The following is a 21,258-nucleotide window of genomic DNA, read 5'->3' on the forward strand; positions in this document are numbered from 1 at the left end:
CACGGGGTTCGATTGGTTATGTCACATTTTGTCTGTTTGTGTGTGTGTGTGTGTAATCCAAATGAAACATTGTTTGTTTGTTTTTTCATTTCATTTTATTTCATTTCGTGATGATGATGATGAATAACAGGCTTTATCACTAATAAATAAAGTTGGTCCACACCACACCAACACACACACACACACATCAATCACATTCGATGAAAATCCATATATAAAGAAATTTTCTGGGAAAAGTTTGTTTTCTTCCATTACAAACAAGAAATATTCTTGCTTTATCACATCATGATTGTCGCTCGAGGCTTTTATTGATTTTGTTGGATATTAAATAACAATGATGATGATGAAATAATTTAAATTTCATTACTCTATACATACATTTATTCTATGTGTGTAGAATGGAAAAAAATTGAAATTGATTTGTCAGAATGAAAATTCATCATAAGCAAAATGATGATGAAAGAAAGAAACAAAATTCCAATTTCAATCGAATTTTCAATTCTTCAAACAAGTGAAAAAAAAATTACAATCCAGTTCTATACTCCACACATGTTTGTTTGTCTGTCTGTCTATTTCGGTTGTCACACTGTGTTGTTTGTCGATTTTTTTTTCTCTCCTTGTTGATATGTTGCGAAATTAAATTTTTTCAAGCTTTTTTTTCACTTGTTCAATCAATTGCGTTGCCATTTATTTTTTTTACCATTTCATCGAAATGGTGAATGACAATTTATTCACGTTTTATTCATCACACATTCTCATTTCTCTCTTTGGTTGTTTGTTTGTTTTTTTTCATGTAACCAAAAAAAACGAAAATACGAAAAATCGATCGTTTCAATCGGTTCTTCATCCAATTTGTTTATTTGTTTGATTTATGTCAAATCTATGTGTGTGTGTGTGTGTCTCTGTCGATATCATACACAACAAGAAGTGAACAAATATGCCAGAATTTGACTGACTGCAACGCAAATATTCGTGTTTTGTTTGTTTGTTTGTCGAGATGATGATGATGGTTTTTTTTGGCAAGAATATTCAAGTGCTATACAATACAACACTTTTTTTTTCATCATCATTGTTGTCGTTGTTTAATTTTGAAATTCTTTGGGTTTGTCTTACATGATTTTTTTTTCGTTTCTCGTGTCTGTGTGTATGTGTGGAACAAGAATTATGCTGGAATGTTTATTTGGTTTGTTGTTGTTGTGGTACAATATTTTGTAAAAGAATTTTTCAATTTAGAAAAAAAAATGCGAAATGTTGAATGAATGAATGTTCGATGACCCACTGTATCCACTGTACCCACTTACACACACACAAAATATCAGTCTCATCATCAATATTTTCGGTTGATTTGATTTTGATTCAATTTTGGTGATAAAATGAAAAAAAAAAATTTTTTTTCCCATATATATTGTAACCATGAATGTAAAAAAAAATGTTTTCAACTTCAATATGAATTTTTTTTTTTTTTTTGATGATGATGATTTCCATATTGAATATTGGCAATAAAAAAAACATAGATATTAGAAACGGAAATGATGATTCGAATGAATCGAAAAAAAAACATTAAATATAAAAGGCAAGCGAAAATTTAATTAAAATTCTAGACGAATCTTTTTTTTTTTGGCCAAAATTCCAACTACATCATCATCATCATCATCATCATCGTCTCATGATGGATCGAATGAATTTTCCAAATTCCAATTCCTCTCTATCTATCTATCTGTCTGTCTGTTTGTTTGTTCGACTGTCTTGTTTGTCTGTCGCTGACAAAAAAAAAAAAATATTGAAATCAAACAAGTTTTTCTCAAACAAACAAAATATAATTTGTTCCAGAAAACAAAACAAAAAAAAAATGTTTTTTCATTTGGAACAATGATTTCTGATGTGTGTGTGTGTGTGTGTGTGTGTATGCGATGGTAGAAGATTTCGCACAAATCATTTGCGAAATGACAGCTCTGAAAAAAAATGAAAGAAGAAGAAGAAAATTTGTTTGAAATGAAATAATTTTTCGTTTTCTTTCAAGTGTGTGTGTGTGTATGTATGTTTGAATGTGTTCGTGAGTGAGTTTTCAGATTCAATCCATAGAATTTTTTTCATCCATTTTTTTTCTCTGTTCTGAAAACTAAAGTGTCACGTGTCACTTTTTTTTCCATCATTTAATAATAATAATATTTCCAACATTGATGATGATGATTGTCATGGTGATGTTGATGATGATTTGCGTTTCTCTCTATCTCTCTCTCTCGTTTTGCGATACACGAACTGCTGCAACCACTGTGAATAATATTCCAATCTAACCTCTGACACACACACACACACATGATTTTTTTTTTGCAGTCAGGGTAAAGGTCACGTATGACACGTTGAATCAAATGATGATGGAAATGGAAATGAAATTTTTTTTTGTTTCTATGATTCTCAACCATAGAGTGTGGTCAACAACAACAAATATAATTTGTTTCTTTCGCTGTCATGGAATCATTGCACGTGTTTGCTCTCATCATCATCACACACTGTTGTGTTGTTAATCATTCAATATTTGAGGCGTATTCGTATTCTGTATTTTTTTCCCTCTTGATGATCATCTGGAAGTTGTTATTTTATTTTTTTTTTTTTTTCGTAGGAATAAATCATCATCATCATCATCATCATCATATACGCCCAGTTAAAGTGTTAATGTTTAAATTGAAAATGAAAATAAAGCGAATAAAATGGGCAGGTTTTTTTTGGATGTATGCGTGATTGAACATTTTTTTTTTTTTTTTTTGACAATTTACACGCCCAAAAAAAAACATTGGCATGGATGTGTTAAACTATAATGACAGCAGTGGTCGTGATGGCTATGATGGTGGTGGTGGTGGTGGTTGAAATAATTTTACATTTCCATTTTAGTAATCCATCAATTTTTAAATTTTTTTTTTACATTTCTTTCACCTAAAAATTCATTATTATTGAAACTTTGATTTTGTCTGTGTGTGTGGGTGGATGGATGGATGGATTTGATATGTGTGTGTGTGTGTGTGTGTGGATAAACTTGAAATTCATGACGAATTGTGTATGTTCAAATCAATAATGATGTTCATCATCATTATTATCATCAACTGTGTGTTTATGTAATATATGTGAATGGACAAAAGAAATGAAATGAAATGAAACGCTTCTTGATGATGATGATGATGATGATAATAATAATATGTCATAACATTATTTGTGATTACATTTTATCTATTCTGTGTGTCGGTGTCTCGGTGTGTGTGTGTGTGTGTGTCTGACCATATTTGGAGCAATAAATTGAATTTTTGTTTTTCGTTTTGCTTAGTAGTAGCAGTATTTTTGTGTACATTTTTTTCTTTTATTTTGTACAATTTTTATTATATTCAGAATTTTTTTCTCTGTTTGTTTGATGATGATAAATTGAATTGAATGATGATGATGATGAAGATGATGGGCGCGACCTTTGTATATAAATTGTATGGCGCCATTTTTTTTTTTTTTTTTTTGATTATTAAATTTTCATTTTTTTTTTTCAATGACAGGTTAGGTCATGTTTTCGTTGTTGTTGTTGATGCTGTATTTTTAGATCCAAATCACCTGATGATGATGATGGAGATGATTCAAAATCCAATTTGTAAATCATAATCAAAAATCTGTTACCGCTGCACGCCTTGAACTTGTTTGCTTATTATTGTTGTTTTTTTTATGGGAAATTTCCCTTCAAAAAAAAACTCAGTTTTGTTTTGTTTTTATCGTTCTATAGTCATTTTTTTTCTTCTTCGTTGAATTTCGATACGAAATCGATTTTTTTTTATTTTGCTGAAAAAAATCAACGATTCTCATTGATATTCATTCCACAATTTTATTATTATTTCCATGTGAAAAGTTTTCCAATGAAAAAGAAAAAAAAATTCATCCATTAAACTGCATAACAGAAGCATCATTTGGCGCGTGATTTGAATTTTATTTTGTCTTTATTTTGTTTTCAAGTGTTTTTCTTATTTCCATTCAAATAAAAGGGTCATTTGATAATCTTTTAAAGGCAATCAATAACAACAACAACAACAACGACGACGACGACGACGACGAAAAAAAACTTTGAAATTTTCTTTCTTTCAATATTCACATCATTCATTGGCAATCAAGATCATTATCATTGAAATATTCACTTTTTATTCAGGTTTATTTTTTTCCATTTTGGCCAACCTGAACAATGATGATCATGATGATGATGATGATGATGATGAATTTTTGAAACACACGAAAAACTTGCTTTTTTTTGTATTCACTTGTTGAATCCGATGAAAATGACCTCTCTGTCTCTACTTTCAGTGTAGTAGAATTTGAATTTGAGAAAAAAAGCAACAAAACAACAAAAACAGTGAAAAATTTCCCCTTTTTTTTGTGATACTTTTGTTATTTTTTTTTTTTTTTTTTTGTTGTTCACCATTCAATTTCGATTTTCATTGAATAGTTCTTTTCACTGAATTTTCATTGAATGATGTTCTTTTTTTTTCTTGGTTTAGATTATGGAAAATCAGAATGATAATGATAATGATAATGATTATGATGATGGTGGTGGTGGTGGTGGCGGTGGTGGTGGCCGTGGTATTCATCATCATTTACCATGGTGGCCTTTTTATCTCACTGATCATCATCATCATCATTATTATCATCAATGTAATCGGGATTTTGCCACGCAGGTTTTTTTTTCTTGATGATATTCATTGTGTCGATGATCATCATCATCATCATTATGGTGGCCACTCTTGTTTCGGGTTTTTTTCGTTTCTTTCTTTCTTTCTTTTTTTTTTGGCGGACAGTAGATGATTATAGCCAGGTTATATGTATAGTTAGATTAGATTTTCATTTTCTGGTAGGCTGCTTGCATGCTTCGCTGATATGGCTGGCTGTTGTTGCATCATTATCAATTGGATTCAATTAACTAAAGTTTTTAAACTTTACTTGTCGTTGTCGTCGTCGTCTTCGTCGTGCCGACACGATCTCAAGATTATCTTTTTCTTCTTCATTTTTTTTTTCATTATAATCATTGTGTTATGCAGTGACCTTTGAACTTTTTGTTGTTGTTTTTTTTTTATTTTAACCCACAAAAAAACAATCAAGAATTTTGATCTATTGTGAATTATTGTCATTTTGATTTTTTTTCTTGTTTTTTTTTGAATGAATTTTCAACTTTTTCCAACTACGACATTTTCATTCTTTATTTTTTCTTTCAATATCCATATCAATTATCGCTTGTTGATTCTGTTTCTGTTTTTTTTTTTTTTTGATTTTATTCAAAAATTGTACGAATAATTTGACAAGACAGCATAGACCTTGTCAATGAAACAAAAAAAACAACAAAAAAAAAATTTCTCGGCTGATTGAACGACCGCCATGACTGTTCCGATATTCTTGTTTGAATGTTTTTTCTTGTTCACTTGTTTGTCTGTCTGTCTGTTTGTTTGTTTGTTTGTTTGTTTGTAGAAAAAAAACTTGTCTGGTAAAAGAAAATGAAGAAAAAAAAAATTTGGCCACCATTGTTGAATTTCGTGAATTTCGTTTCTTTTTATCATCATCATCTTTTCGGTGTATGGTAAATGTATTCGATGTCTACCTATTTTACTTGATTTCCAAACACACACACACGCAAGCTATGCTTTGCTTCTTCATGATTATCATCATGATGATGATGATGATGAGCCGTCTTTGAAGTTTTTTTTCCAGTATGGTCAATTGTATGTGTGTGTGTGTGCGTATGTTGAGGGCCGAAACGGTCGATTGATTTTCGGTTCTCATTTTTTTGCCCCTTTTTTTTATCCAAACATTTTAAGCTTCAATGAATTTTTTTTCTTTTCCTTGCCGGAATCTTACATATAGAAGAAATGGACAGTCAGTCAATTCATTCATTCATTCATTCATTCACTATGTTTATTTGTATGGTCCCATTGAATGAATTTAAAAAAAATGGTCGTTGATGGTGATGGTGGTCCATTTCATAGCATCATCATCATCATCATCATCATCGTCGTCGTCGTTGAAGCAAAATAGTACCATCACCATTATCTAGTCTCCAATCATTATCATCATATGTTTCGGGCCTCTTTTTTTTCTCTCATTCTCATCACTAAAAATGATGGCAATATTTGACCGAGACTTTAGAAGTAACGCCCATACTCTTATTAATGTACCACACACACACACCAGCACTCATACACATCAATAAGAAGTTTGACCTTTGACATGTGGAATAGGCCCCGATTCTCTCTCTCTCTTTCTTAGTTTTCTTTGTTTATTATTGATAATATGGCCAATTGAATGATGATAATGAGAGTCCGATCTCCATCGATCGATCGAACGAACGAACGAACGAACGAAAAAAAACACCATGTGGTCTACATACATGAGAAATGAATGTTGTTGTTTAGTTCCGAATGAAAAATGCAAAAAAATTGAAATTTTTTTGCACTTGTGAAAAAAAATGTCTAAAATTTTTCAATTGATTTTTGCTTTATTGAAAAAGTAAAAAAAAAATTCAACAGAGAATATAAATCAATTTTTTTTCTCTCTTTCACGTAAATTGATTTTGATTAATTCCAAATACACACGCACTACTACCTAGATGATGATGAATGGTAACACTTGTTGTTGTTGTTGTTGTTGGTATCTGTTGCTAAAATTACGGTTCAATGAAGTAAAGAATGTCGATGTATGATGATGGTCAACATGCACAACAACAACAGCAGCAACAAGTTGACCAGCAAAAAAAAAAAAAAATATTTGAAAATGGCGAAAAAAAAAACACTGATCGATGATGACGATGATGTATGTTTCTAGAATCAAACTTTCAAACAAACAAACCCAACAGAAAAAAAAATACAACCATCTTTATCATCATGATCAAACGATGTTCATGTTGATGTTAATTTTTCATTTTTTTTCCAAAATAAAAAAAAGTCCGAAAATCAAGCTCATGTCTTTCATGTTAATGAATTGGATTCATTTTTCATCATCATCATCATCTTATCTTATCTGTTTGTTCAGGGATTTTTTTCTTTGCCTTTATTTTTGGTTCCTTTTTTTCAAAACCAAAAAAAAAAAAACGAACGAACGAACGAACGAACGAAAATCTATGAATGAATTAAAACAGCAAATTCTTGCCATTTGAATTTTTTTTTTGTTCTTTAAAATTTATTGATTTGTTGAAAAATTTTGAATCACACAACACACACACACTCAAGAATCATTTTTTCTGGCCCATGATGATCATGATGATCATGATGATCAAGATGGTCAAGATGATGTTGACGATGATGATCATAAATTATTTTTCTTTTTCATTTCATTTCATTTCATTTTGTTCACAATCGTTCATTGATCGCGTTGATTTTCGCGTTTTTTTTTCTTTTGAAAGATGAGCTACCCTATTTTGTTGTTGCTGCTGCTGATGCTACAATCATCTACCGCCACCACCACCACCACCACCTGGGCGAATAGGATGATTCTAATTGATTTTTTTTTACTTTACTTTACTTTTTATTTTTTCTTCATTTTGGCCATCATTATTGATTTTTTTTTCAATTATTAACAACAAATAAAAAGCTTGTATGTATGTCCTTGAGAATATATATTTACGAATTAAATGAATGAATTTTGAACTTTGAACTTTTGGATTATTATTAATAATGATGATGATTATGATTATGATGATTATAATCCAGTAAATAACTTGTGATTATAAAATTGATTATTATTACATTACATGATTCAGATGATGTGATTTTCGCGTTTTGTTTTTTATTAATAATTCAGGTTTCTTCATCATAATTATTATACACATCTTGTGTGGCCAGAAATTTTTTTTTTCATTTCTTTTTTCGAATAAATTCCTTTTTTCAATATCAACAAAATGTTTTAACCATGTCATTTTTTTTGTCTTGTCTTGTCTTGTCTTGTTTTTTTAGATTTGAATTTTTTTTTGCAGAAAAAATCAAATGAATTTTTCAAGAATTTCCAATCAACAGGATTTATGGTTGATTGATTGATTTTCGCATCAAATTGATTGATCAACAACAACAACAATACGGTGCTATATATACAAAGTCATGGCCATACCACCATCGCCGCTATTTGATTTGGATGATTAAATTATAAATCTAGTGTACCACCCACCCACTCACACGTGTGATGGTCATGTTGTTCGTCATCATCATCATCATCATCGATCAATCAATTGTTTTGTCTCGCCCATTTTTTTCTATTTTTCATACCCCTATATAAATAATGATGATTGGATGTTTTCATTTCATTTTTTTTTTTAATTTATTCATCACGTGCCATTGATAAGTGAATTGAATGTTGTTTTTTTGTCTGGCTTTCAAAATAATAATAATCAACTGGCTGACTCATCATTATCAACTCATTGTTTGTGGGCCAATGGCCGCATCCATTTTCATTGTCATGTTTATCATCATTATAGTATTGTGTTGAACATTTTTTTTTTTGATTGATCGATTAATCGATCGATTACATTGCTATGACTGTTGGCCGGTTTCGTCATCTTATCATCATCTTATCATTCGTTTGTTCATTTCATTCATCTTTTATTCTGCTGCTGATTTTGTTGTTGTTGTGATTTTTCTAAGTTTTTTCCGACAAAAATTACGTGTTTGTGTCCATTTTGTTTTTATCATTAATTATCATCATCTAATACAAACATCATTCTAGCTGTGATTCATTTCTCTTTTTTTCGTGATTCTTTTTCATTTATTTATCATCAAGATGATGATGATAATGATGAATTTTAAAGAATTTCATCATCAACATTATGACAGAATATGGAGATGAATAACAACATGATGTCAACATTAACAAAATGATATGCAAACAAAAAAAATGAAAAAAATGGCTATTGATAAATGTAATAGTAATCATCATCATCATCGTAGAACATTGGGTGATGATAATGATGATAATAATTTCTGGCCATGGACATTGAATGGTCGACCACCGCCGCCACCACCACCACCAACAACAACAACAACACAATCATCATCAATGAAAACAAAAAGAACGTTAATATGTCAACCATCAAATCATCAACAAATGTCATCAACATTATTATGGATATTTTTAATATTTATTCTATCATCATGTCAACATATATCAACATTTCAGAACATGACAAAACAACATTTGTCATCATCGCCATCATCATCATCATCATCATCACCATTAATGAATATTGTGAATATAACCACCGTCTCGACAGCAAATTCATCAAAAATGACAAAAATTCTAGTCAAAAATCCAAATAATAATGATACTTTGATCGTATCATCACCATCATGTTCACATCATCTATATTCACGACATAAACATCTTCATTCTCATCATCAACAACAAAAATCCATGATAAGACATGATAGTCATCATCATTATCATCATCATAGAAAATTATTTAATAAAAATCGTCGTGATACTGTTGGTTCATTATTTAATGAAAATATTCACAATAATCATCAATCATCAATTGATGATTTAACAATGAAAAAAAGTGCAAAAAAAACAACAGATTCTTTAATTTCAATGAATACAAATTCTACGCTAAAATCATATACAACATCGAATAAAAGTATTAATTTTACACATGTTGAATTGGATCCAATTACTGGCAATATTTATGTTGGTGCATCCAATTGGATTTTTCAATTAGATTCCAATACATTGAGAGTGGAACATGCTGTACGTACTGGTCCAATACGTGATAGTCCTAGCTGTCCACCATCCGATTGTTCCGGTGTTGATCCAAATCTTGTACAGATTACAAATAATGTGAATAAAATCTTATTAATCGAACCATATGCACGTATGTTGATTGTATGTGGTTCTGTTCATCAAGGTGCTTGTACTAGACATCGTTTAGAGGATATTTCACAACATGAAGATCTCATACCATTACCGGTTGCATCGAATGATGAAAATTCATCAACAATTGCATTTGTTGGACCAGCAAGATATTTTGGTGTACAATTGACACCCATTCTATATGTGGCAGCAACTGATTCACGTATTGGACCATATCGTGATATGGTGCCAGCCATATCTGGTCGTTCATTAGAATCATCAAGATTATTCACTATAATTGATCGTGGTTTTGCTGATAGTGCACGTGTTGATATCAGTTCGAATATACGTGATTATTTTCTTGTAAATTATGTTTATGGATTCTATGCAAATGATTATGTTTATTTTGCACAAATACAACGTCGTTCATATCTTCGTACATTAGAAGAAATGGGCTATGTAACACGTTTATCACGTGTTTGTGTTAGTGATGCTGGTTTCCATACATATACCGAATTAACATTAGAATGTATTCATCATCAACAATATTCATCATCGTCATCATCATCAACGACAAACAATGGACGATATCATCATCATCATCATCATCATCATCAGCATTCTTCAAAAATGAATAATTTAAATATTGAACAATTTAATCTTTTACAAGATGCCATCCTAATAAAAGCCGGTTCTGATCTTTCTGATTCATTGAATATTGAACGTGGTTCATTAGTATTGATTGGTGTTTTTGCCAATAGCCATGATCATACTAATCGTCCTAATGGTGGTAAATCGGCATTATGTGTATATCCCATCGCCGATATTGAACAACGTTTTGCTGAAAATATTCATCTCTGTTATAATGGCAGTGTTTATTCACGTAATATGGATTATATTGCCGGCAGTGTTAATCAATGTCCAGAGCCTGGGGTAAGTAGTTTGGCCACACACAAGATTTTTTTTTCTCGTTTTTGTTTTTTTTTGCATGGATTTTTTTTTGTTTGTCTCCACTTTCTCTAGAAAAAATTGAAATGAATACATCAGACACACACATTGAAGACATTTTTTTTCCATCATTGTCATCATCATCATTATTAATATTACTGCCTTGTAGGCATATTTGACATACACACACACACACACATACACGTGTATCACTTGCAGCACGTGCATTAAACCCAATTTTCTCAAGTTCTCTCTCTCTCTCTCTCTCTCTCTCTCATTCTGTTTCCAAGTGCGTTAATTATTTATTTTTTTTCCATCATCATCATCATCAATAACAATAATGATCGATGGTGACATTGAGATATAGATGACAATTAATTCAAATCATCATCAGCAGCCGCAGCATCGACAACAAAGGGCAAAGTTCAGTTTATTTTTTTTAATAATAATGAACTTTATTCGTTATTTGATTATTTGTGTGTGTGTGTGTGTGTGAGAACAGTGAGAAATAGTTTGCATTAATAACCATGGTAAATAAAATGAGAAAAGTTTTTTACTGTCCTGTTTTCGATCTAGACCATTTCAGATTATTATTATTGCCATCCATTCTATTCTATTCTGGATAGATAGATACTATTTCTCGAAACTATAAATCGAAAAAAAAACTAAACCTAAACTGAAAATAAACTTAAGTGGATACACATCGTATGAATATGGTATAGTATAGCAGTTTTTATTATTATTATTATTATTTGAGTATTTGTGATCCATTCATTCATTCTATCCACACACACACATACTGTGAAACATTTTTTTTTTTTTTTGGATCAAGTCGTTCAGTCGATCGGTTCGTTTGGTCGATTTTTTTTTCTACATTCGTTTCGGTATAACATACACACACACACACACAGACATTGGATCGTGTGTGTGTGTGTGTGTTTGTTTGCTTTTGTGACCAATAAGTGTGTGTGTGTGTGTGTGTGTGAATGAAGATTCAAAGATGAAGTAATGAATGGAATATGTATAATATAAAAAAAGCCTAAATTTCATCACCATCATATTTGGAATACGATAAAATACGATATCCATTCAGAATGGTTGTTGTTATTGTTATATATTCAAGTGTTGTTGTTGTTGTTGTGTGTTTGTGGAAGATTCCAAAAAGTTTTTTTTTTTGCTCCTTGTTCGCTTCAGAATATATGAAAATATTATATTACAAGAGATGATGATATCCAGTAATAATAATAATAATAATGAATGATAATATTTACCCTGCCATTATATAGTTTAATTGTTTTTGGGGGCCTTTTTTCATTGGTTTTTTGGTTTCTTTTCCCCTTTTTTTCGGAAATGTTGACGTTGATGCTGTATGTGAATGGCCCATAAATTTTCAAACATAAATGTCGAATATATTCATAATAATTATGAGTCATTCAGGTTTTTTTTCTTTTTTTTTTTTGCTTTTGTCATATGTGTTGTCCATTGATATTGATGATGACTCATGATGGTTATTATTTTTTTCTGTACATTTGATAATTCTATAGTGGATAATCACAAAAAAATGGTGACCAATATGGAAAATGTGATTTAAATTGATCCGAGGTCAACACATTATTCATTCTTGTGTGTGTGTGTGTGTGTGTGTGTGTGTGTGTGTGCAGGTATTAGGTTAGATTTGGTGATTTTTCTTTGATCTCTCTATGGATTTTCTTATCATACTGGTAGCTGCTACTTATAGAGTAAAATTCAAATTTTCATCTTTATGGAAATTTTCACTATATTCCCAATAGCGAATTGGAAAGATAGATCTTGACATTTCACCAAACAACAACAACAACAACGAAAACATAAGAATAATCCATTTTGGGTGAAAGCATATCGAAATGGCCAACCATCCATCCATCCATCTGAAATTAGCATCTTGTCCTGTTTGTTGTCCACTATATATCCAGGAAAAAAAAAGCTAAATAGAAAGTGAAATACATCCATCTTTTTTTTAAAGCTTTCAAAAAGCTTACTGTTTTTTTTTGTTTGTTTGTTTGTTTGGAAATGTTCTCGATGCATTTCAATTCCATTTGTATTTGAAAATGTCATGCATAGTGTTTCTCATTGATGATTCAACATCATTTATTATTTGGTTTCGCTTCTCCTTTTTTTTCTTCTCTTCTTGAAGAATTTGCAAGAGAGAAAAAAAAATTCAAAAAATTCCTATTCTTAATTCATCATTGTCCATCATCGTGTTTGTGTGTGTGTAAAGAATTGTCGCATGAATGTTTTTGTTGTTGTTTTTGTTTTTGTTTTTTTTCCACGTCCATTTTACATTGTTATTGCGTGATTACTGTGATTGATCACACAATACAAGACAAAACATTAAATTCATGAATAGAAAAATCCTATCCATTCACATTCATTCATTTTTGGATTGAATGAAAATTTGGAATAATGGAATTTGGATATATTTTTCTAGCGAAATTTGAATCATATTTGTTTTTTCATTTCGTTTCTGTTCCGTTAATCTATCATTGTTTTTCGATTTGATTTTCATTCTCATTCGATTCATCATTCGCCATTCTGGATCTAGAATTTGGTCAAGCAATTTCTTTTTGTTTGTTTGTTGTGAAAATGGCAAATTCCAGAATATTCTCTCTATATTCTCAAAGACAAGCTGCTTTTTCTGCATTCATAAATAAAGTAAAAGGCCAATCCAATAATAATAATAACAGAAACATGTGCATGGATTTTATTCGGAATAAATTTCCATTCCTTTTTTCATCATCATCGAGTAAACAGTCTTTTTTCACACAGAATTTGCATTTCAAACCATTGAAGATGCAAAAAAGAAAATGAATTTTATTTCCATCTACAATTTTGATATTCAATTCGTTTTTTTTTCTTTCAACACTGTTGTTGTTGTTGTTGTTTGGTGGTGGAAAAAATTTTTTTCCCGTCTCGTATTCCCAAAGTTTCAAGAGTGAAACATTTGAAAAAAAATCCATCCAGAATGATGAAATTTTTTTTCCTTCCTGTTTGTTGCTTGTTTGTTTTTTTTTTAATTTGTGAAAAAAAAGTCACAGAGTTGGATATCATTTCATATGCTTCTTCTTCTTGCTACTTTTTTTTCTCTCTCTCTCTCACATCATTATCACATCTTCATGTGATCATAATCATCATTATTACGATTTTGAAAAGAATCCTCTTTCTCTCTTGAGAATGACTGAGATGTAGAAAAATGATTCTTCAAGTAATGATCAAGATCATCATCATCATCATTTGCAGTCCAAAATCCTTTTTTTTTGTCTTGTTTCCGGATATCAAGTCAATCGGGAAATCATCCAATGTTGTTGTTTTTGTTTAGAGTTTGTCTATAATTTACATATTATATATGCCAATTATTTGCCAAATAAATAAATCAAGAATCTCAAGAATCTCACTTGAATCCATGGTTGAGAAAAAAAATGTCATAATTTTTTTTTTTTTTTTTTTTTTTTTTGATTTGATTTAATCGAAAACGAATGAATTGCATGGATACATGGAATATGGATGTTGTATTTTACTTTAATCAAGTTTGATGTGTGTGTGTATGTGTACGTTTGATTAAGTCGATGCTTTTCTTTTTCTTTTTTTTCCAAAAAAAAAAAAGTTTTAAATGTGATCAACATGAAGTTGAAATGAAATGATGCACGGCTCAAGGTTTAATCTGGAAAACGTTTTTGTCATATATGAGCCAGATGAGACCTGGTTTGAATATTTTTCTGGTTCTGGTTCTGGTTTCTGGATTCAAATACCGATCAAAAAAAAAAGAATTTTATTTCTCCCCTTGCATCTCTCTGTGTGATGTGTGTGTGTGTGTGTTTGATTTGATATTTTTCAAACGATCAGAATCAGTATACTTTAAGTAATTTGCAGGTGAAATCAATGATAAAAATGATGATTATTATTTCATGGCAATTTGATTTGTACTAAATCGAATCGAATAAAATCGATATATTGATTGTAAATAAATAAATAAATAAAAAAATAGAGACAGCTAGAATTCAAACTAAAATCATCATCAAAATTCCTAAATTATTCCGAGAAATATTCTCTCTCTCTCTCTCTCTCTTTCTATTTGTGTCGTTATTGGGATAATGAAAAAAAAAATATACCGGGTCCATATAGAAAAAGAATATATATATTTCCCGTATCGTTTGTTTATATTTGATTGACTTGCCACTTACGTTGTGAATAAATAGTCAATTTTTTTTTTGCTACTGCTGATGATCAGATTTTCAAATTTGATTTTCGTTTCAAGAGAGGCAGAAAGCGAGAGAATGAAGTTGATTTTGATTTGATCTGATCTGATCTGATTTGTTCAAACATCGACGATCATCATCATCTATGATTGAGATTTTCGAAAAACAAATTTTCAGATGGTTTTTATTCTTGTGCTTTTTTTTTGATCATTTCATTTTCATTCGGTAATGATGTCAATTTTCTTCTAAAGTGATGAGTTTTTTTTCTCTTCGTTTTCGTAAGATTTGCTTCTTTTTCTTCTTCTTCGTATTGAAAAAAAAGATCGATTTCGATTTCACCAAAAACGAAAAAATTTTCGTTTTTCTCCCAAATGTCTGTCTGTTTGTTTGTTTGTGTTGTGTATGTGTTGTGTTAATAATCATTAAGCCGGACCCAAGTCAATATCGAAATAGGTCTTGTCCATCAACTAGAATCATCTACCTTCACTTTGAGACTAACTATCCGACTAATAATAATAATCATCATCATCATTTATCCATCTATCGATGTCAATTATCGAATTGGAAAATAAAACGAAAAAAATTTTCGTTTTTTTTTCGTTCTTATTGAAGCAAGAAAGAGGCTGGCATGAGTTTTTTTTTCTTCTTCTTCTTCTTCTTTTTCTTCCACGAAAACGAAGGTCATATTCTACTTTTTTTTGTTCTTTCTTCTTGTTATTTTTATAATCGTATTACGTAAATTTTTTTTTTTTACTTTCTTTTCTTGTTTCATCATTTCACGTGATAATGGAATAAATGAATGATGATGATGGTTATTCAATGGTATTATTATCATCTAAATGTTGATAAAATTTGATTGGACAGGAGAAAAGATAATGATGATCATGATGATCACCTATGAGAAGTAGCAACAAAATGAAAAATGTTTTATTTTTTCATCCTTAACCACCACTCCCCAAAAAAAAACCGATCCGATTATATTTAAATCGATCATCATCCATATACGTTTTTCATTTCAAATCATCATCATTGATCATTGATAATATGTGTATATATGGATAAGTGGTGGATTTAAAATTTGTTTCCTGTTAAAGTCATAAGTATTTTTTTGTTCTACAAAATTAAATCATCAATTGATTGGATAAAATCAATAATTGAATTAAATTTATCCAGAAAGAAAAATAATTGATAAATTCGTGGTTAATGATGACCAGAATCATTGATGAACGACAAGATACACGAGAAATTTTTTTTTTTCACTGCTTCAAATTGTTTAAAGTTCATACGATGATGATGATAATATCCATCAAAAAAAAAAAAAAATCCAAATAAAATCTATAATACCCCAAAAAAAGACATCGGAACAAGCGTGAATAACATACACACACACACACACACACCTCATTTTTATTTCTATCTTTCGATAATATGATTTGGGCCATATGTGTTCCACAGTGTTCATTCAACCAACCAATAGTAGTACATTACAGTAATAAAAAAATATATAACAAAAAAGATGATAATGTATTGTGTGTGTGTGTGTGTGTAAGTAAAGAATTAGATCTGAATTATGGCCGAAAAAGAGAGAAATTCTTTGGAACCCTTGTGTGTGTGTGTGTGTGTATGTTAAAATAAAAGTTGATGCTTTCATCGTAATAATAATAATCATAATCATCATAAATTGGCTTGGGTTTTTTTTCGTTTCTCTCTCTCTCTCTCTCTCTCTCTCAGCAGAAAGATGAATTTATACAAATTAAATCATCTCATTTTCATCATCATCATCATCATCATCATCAACACCATCATATCAGATTCATTCAATGAAATTGTATTTATGATGATGAACGTGAAAGAATATTTTATGCAATGTTTGAACATCTCAATAATCAACGATTGTATGAAGAAAGAAAGAATCAAGTGTAATCATTCGTAATTTGAGCTTGAAAAAAAAATGAATGTATTCAACAACAACAACAACAACAATGATTCCAAGTCATTGTTCACACACACACACACACACACATGCATACGCACAGACAAAGAATATTTTTTCATTTTCAAGCACAAAACATGCTAAAAATATGTAAATTTATGCAAATTTTTTTTTCTTTTTATCTTGTTCGTTTATTGTGTTGAATTCTTATTCTCCATTCTTTTTTTTTCTTTTTCGTCGATTCTGATTATCATGATGATTCTGTGTGATGTGCATATTTTTTTTTGTGTGTGTGCTGCATACATTCTTAAATCAGAATTTTTTCCCCTTCTCACACACACACACACACACATACACACAATCTTTCGTGTTGCTCGTTGTGTTGAATGATGTTCATTTTCTGATTGAATTTTTTTTGGAGGGGTTATTATACGGTCCGGTTTCAAAATAATCAAAAATCTGGGTATCTCTGTGTGTGTGTGTGTGTGTGTTTGTTTATTTTGACTGCAAAAAAAAATTGGATTTGCCAATTTTTATTTTCGTAGTTGTTTAAATTTTCATTGTTTTTTTTTCATGTTCTCGAGTAACACACACATACACAATTTTTCGTATTAACAATGATGATGATGATTCCTCGTGACTTGTATCAATCAATCAATTGATGATCGATTTGAATTCGATTATCATTTTTTGATTCATTAAATGATGGTCAATTATTCCATAACAAGCTATCATCATCATCATCATCAATGAATACTCAGTAGTGGCTAGTTTTCGATTTCGTTCGCTCGCTTGTTTTTTTTTTCATCGAAAACCCAAAACTAGAACCCAAAAAAATTTTTAGCTTCCTGTCCTATTCGCATCCCGTTGTCCATTATAGATTGCGTGCAAATTGACCATCATCATCATCATCATCATCATCGTCGTCGTCATCAAATAAACACAACAACATATGGATGAATTGGATGAAAACAAACACGATGAATATTACATTTGAAAGTGAAGAAGAAAAAAAAACAAACAAACAAACATCAAGCCGAATTTGTTTTTTCGTTCGCATCGGAACGCCCCCCTCCCCCATATATTTCATAAACCAATAAAAATAAATTATTTCATTTTTCCTGTGCCCAAATTTCGTTTTCGTTTTTATTTTTTTTTTTTTCAAAAAAATAAAAACGAAATTCTCATTTCCCAATCCAATCATTGAGATTGGCGAAAAAAAAAGTCATAAATAATTTTTTTTCCATTTGAATTTCTTGTCTCGGTTAACTAGGAAAAAAAAAACTCCAACATACTCAAACAAATGTGATTAGCTAGACAGAGAGAGTGGGAATAAATTTGATTATTATTAAAATAGAGGAAAAGAATTTTGAATAAATCGAATTGAAATGTAAACTGAAATCACCACCACCACCACCAGCGCCAATTCTAACGAAAGAGGTACCTCGTACGACATCATAGTCATCAACAAATGTAAAATCCAAAGCCATAAATGAAAATTATTTGGTCCATTAATTATGAAAATTGAATACGAGATTCGATGATTCGCGCGGTAGATGAATGAATGAATGAATGACATTAAACATTGCCATCGAACCATATATACCCTTTAGATTTGTCTAAAAATCATATTAAAGTGTGGTAATAATTTACCAATTTTATATTTTTTTTTCAGATTGAATTTCGTTGTAGTCATTAAATATCATCGTCATCATCGTCATCATCATCAACCATTAATAAAAAGTATTTTTAATAACGTACATAACCAGTTTAGTCAAAATAGTCGAAAAAGTAGTAGTTTTTTTCATCATTTCAACAATATTCAAATGAAATGAAATGAAATGAAATGATGATGATCATCATCATCATATTTATGGTTTATCCATCCATAATAACAATAATCATAATCATCATCATCATCATTATTATTGGTCACAAGAGATGATGAAAATGGAACAGAAAAAAAATGAAAAGTTCCAAAAATGAAAACCAAAAAAGAAAAATAAAACCATAAATTTTTCATCTCATTATTGACGATATTGGTTTTGTAATATTAACCCAGCAACAATTTCTGATTTTGATTTTGTTTTGGTGGTGGTGATCGCGGGGGGTGGATTTATCCCCTCCCTCTCACCACACAAAAAAAAATATTTAGTTTCAATGAAAATTATCATCATCATCATCATTATATTCGTAATCCGAGACGAATCAATTTCAAAAAAAAAAAAAATTTTTTTTTCCCATTCATCCAACTCTCTAATTCCTTGTGGAGCACAAGTTTTTTTTTTTGGAACCAACAAAATAAAAAAAATTTGAAACGATTGAATAGCCTGAAAATCAGTCTGTGCTGTATATTTTCGTTTTCATTTTCATTTTCATTTTCATTTTCATTTTCATTTGTTTGTTTGTTTCAACAATTCGACAATCACATCATCATTCAAAATTTTTTGTTTTTTGGGTGAATGATGTATGTATAGTGTATGGTGTGTATAGACAAAATGGAAATTCATCGATTCAATCAATTCACATTCGCATTTTTTTTTCTGGTTATTATTCTGCTACAATCACTGTTCAAATCTCTAGTGAATTTTTTTTCTGTTTTGTTTTGTTTTATTTTGTTTCATATATCGTCGTTGTTGATGTTTTTTTTTCTTTCTTTCTTTGTTATTTGGCCAAATTTCATTTCACATTCTCGCATTCATTTTACCGAATCATCATCATCATCATCATCAGCATCATTTCTATTTCCATTGAATTCATTGATATTCTGAATTGTTGTTGTTGTTGTTGTTGTTGAAAATTCAATGACTGGCTGGCTGGCTTGATTGTTTTTTCCTTTTTTTTCTGGCTGGCTTGCAGGCTGGCTTCTTTCAGCCATCATCACCACCACCACCACCATCACTAACATTGTGATTTTAATTTGTTTTCATTTTATTTTTATTTATTTTTTTTTTTTTTTTTGGTCTTGTTTTGTTTTTATTGGTTCATCATTTCAATTTCAATTTCGATTCTTGAATGAGTAAATGTTTGTTTTGTGTTTTTTTTTTTTGTTTTGTTTTGTTTTGTTTTCACATGAATCCATTGATTTCTTTTCTTTTTTTCTGGTTTTGTTTCATCAATTAGAATAATTAATTGCTCTTTTGAGGGTTTTTTTTCATTTTGTCTGTATTATTTCCACCATTCTGCCACTTTACATAGCCTTTGATTGTTGTTGTTGTTGTTGTCGATGTCGATGTTATTTCCCATTTATTCTGGTTTTTTTAATTCATTGAAAAACCAGAATCCAGAATCCAGAATAAACATCCAGAATTGGAAAAAAATTCAAAAAAAAATAACAATTACATTACATTACAATTTTATTAATTGTAATAAAATAAACAAACAGAATCTATGAATAGCCCGTGAAGAAAAAAAAAATCCATAATAATCGATTCAAGTTGAATGAAAGAATCTCTCGAAATTATTCTACCTTTATATTGGAAGAAGATAATACCTACCAAGATGATGATGATGATGATGAAAAAAATTCTTTTCGATGACAAGTGCAATTTTTATTCTCGTTTGAAATTCTACGTGTTTGTTTTTTTTTTTTTTGTTTTTTTTTTGGTTTCTGAAATTGGTGATTAATGGTTTTTCTTACTTTTGAAGTACACATTTCCTATTTCTATTTCTATATATAGATGGATGCTACTCGAATTGTTTGACTATGATAAACACACACACACACACTTCATCGACTCAAGTGATGAATCGATTCAAAATTTTCTCATTTTTTCGGCATTCATAATGAAATATATCATGATGATGATTTAAATGATGATGATTTTAATTTTTACTCATCACTTTTTTTTGGTGTGTATGTTCAAATCGGTTATATATTCATTCATATTTATAGGTCTGTGTTGTTTATTTATTTGTCTGTGTGTGTGTGCTCATCGGTGTTGTACAATGTTTAATGATGAAGATGAGTTTTTTTTTTCTCTCTCATCCTTCAAGTATATAATAATCCTAGAGATTATTCTTGTGTTTGTTTGTCTCGTTTCTTTACAACAACTGGATCAATTCTCATCGTTTCGTAACAGAAAAGAAAAAATGAAAATAAAACAACCATGATGATGATGATGATGATCGTTTCTTGTTTGTTTATTTGTTGTTGTTGCCGTTGTTGTTGTTGTTGATCCTGGAACACAAACGGTTAATACAAACAAACTGTACTAACTGTAACGAAAGTAAAAAAAAAATAAATAAAACCAGGTTTACTTTCAGCAAACAAACAAATAAACAAACAAACAACCAAAATAAAAAAAA

At 30.0% G+C, this 21,258-nt stretch overlaps 1 protein-coding gene across 1 annotated transcript in view; it reads left to right on the forward strand.

Annotated features, from left to right (window-relative positions):
- LOC124498919 (uncharacterized) overlaps positions 1-21,258 on the forward strand; it is a 71,844-nt gene that overhangs the window by 6,932 nt on the left and 43,654 nt on the right. The window contains exon 2 of the mRNA XM_075731246.1: positions 7,956-10,770. Coding sequence (XP_075587361.1) covers positions 8,872-10,770 — 1,899 coding nt within the window. The 5' untranslated portion in view covers positions 7,956-8,871. The remainder of the gene's footprint in view (positions 1-7,955; positions 10,771-21,258) is intronic.

This window comes from Dermatophagoides farinae, chromosome 5, assembly GCF_024713945.1.
Source record: "Dermatophagoides farinae isolate YC_2012a chromosome 5, ASM2471394v1, whole genome shotgun sequence".
NCBI classification, from domain to species: domain Eukaryota; kingdom Metazoa; phylum Arthropoda; class Arachnida; order Sarcoptiformes; family Pyroglyphidae; genus Dermatophagoides; species Dermatophagoides farinae.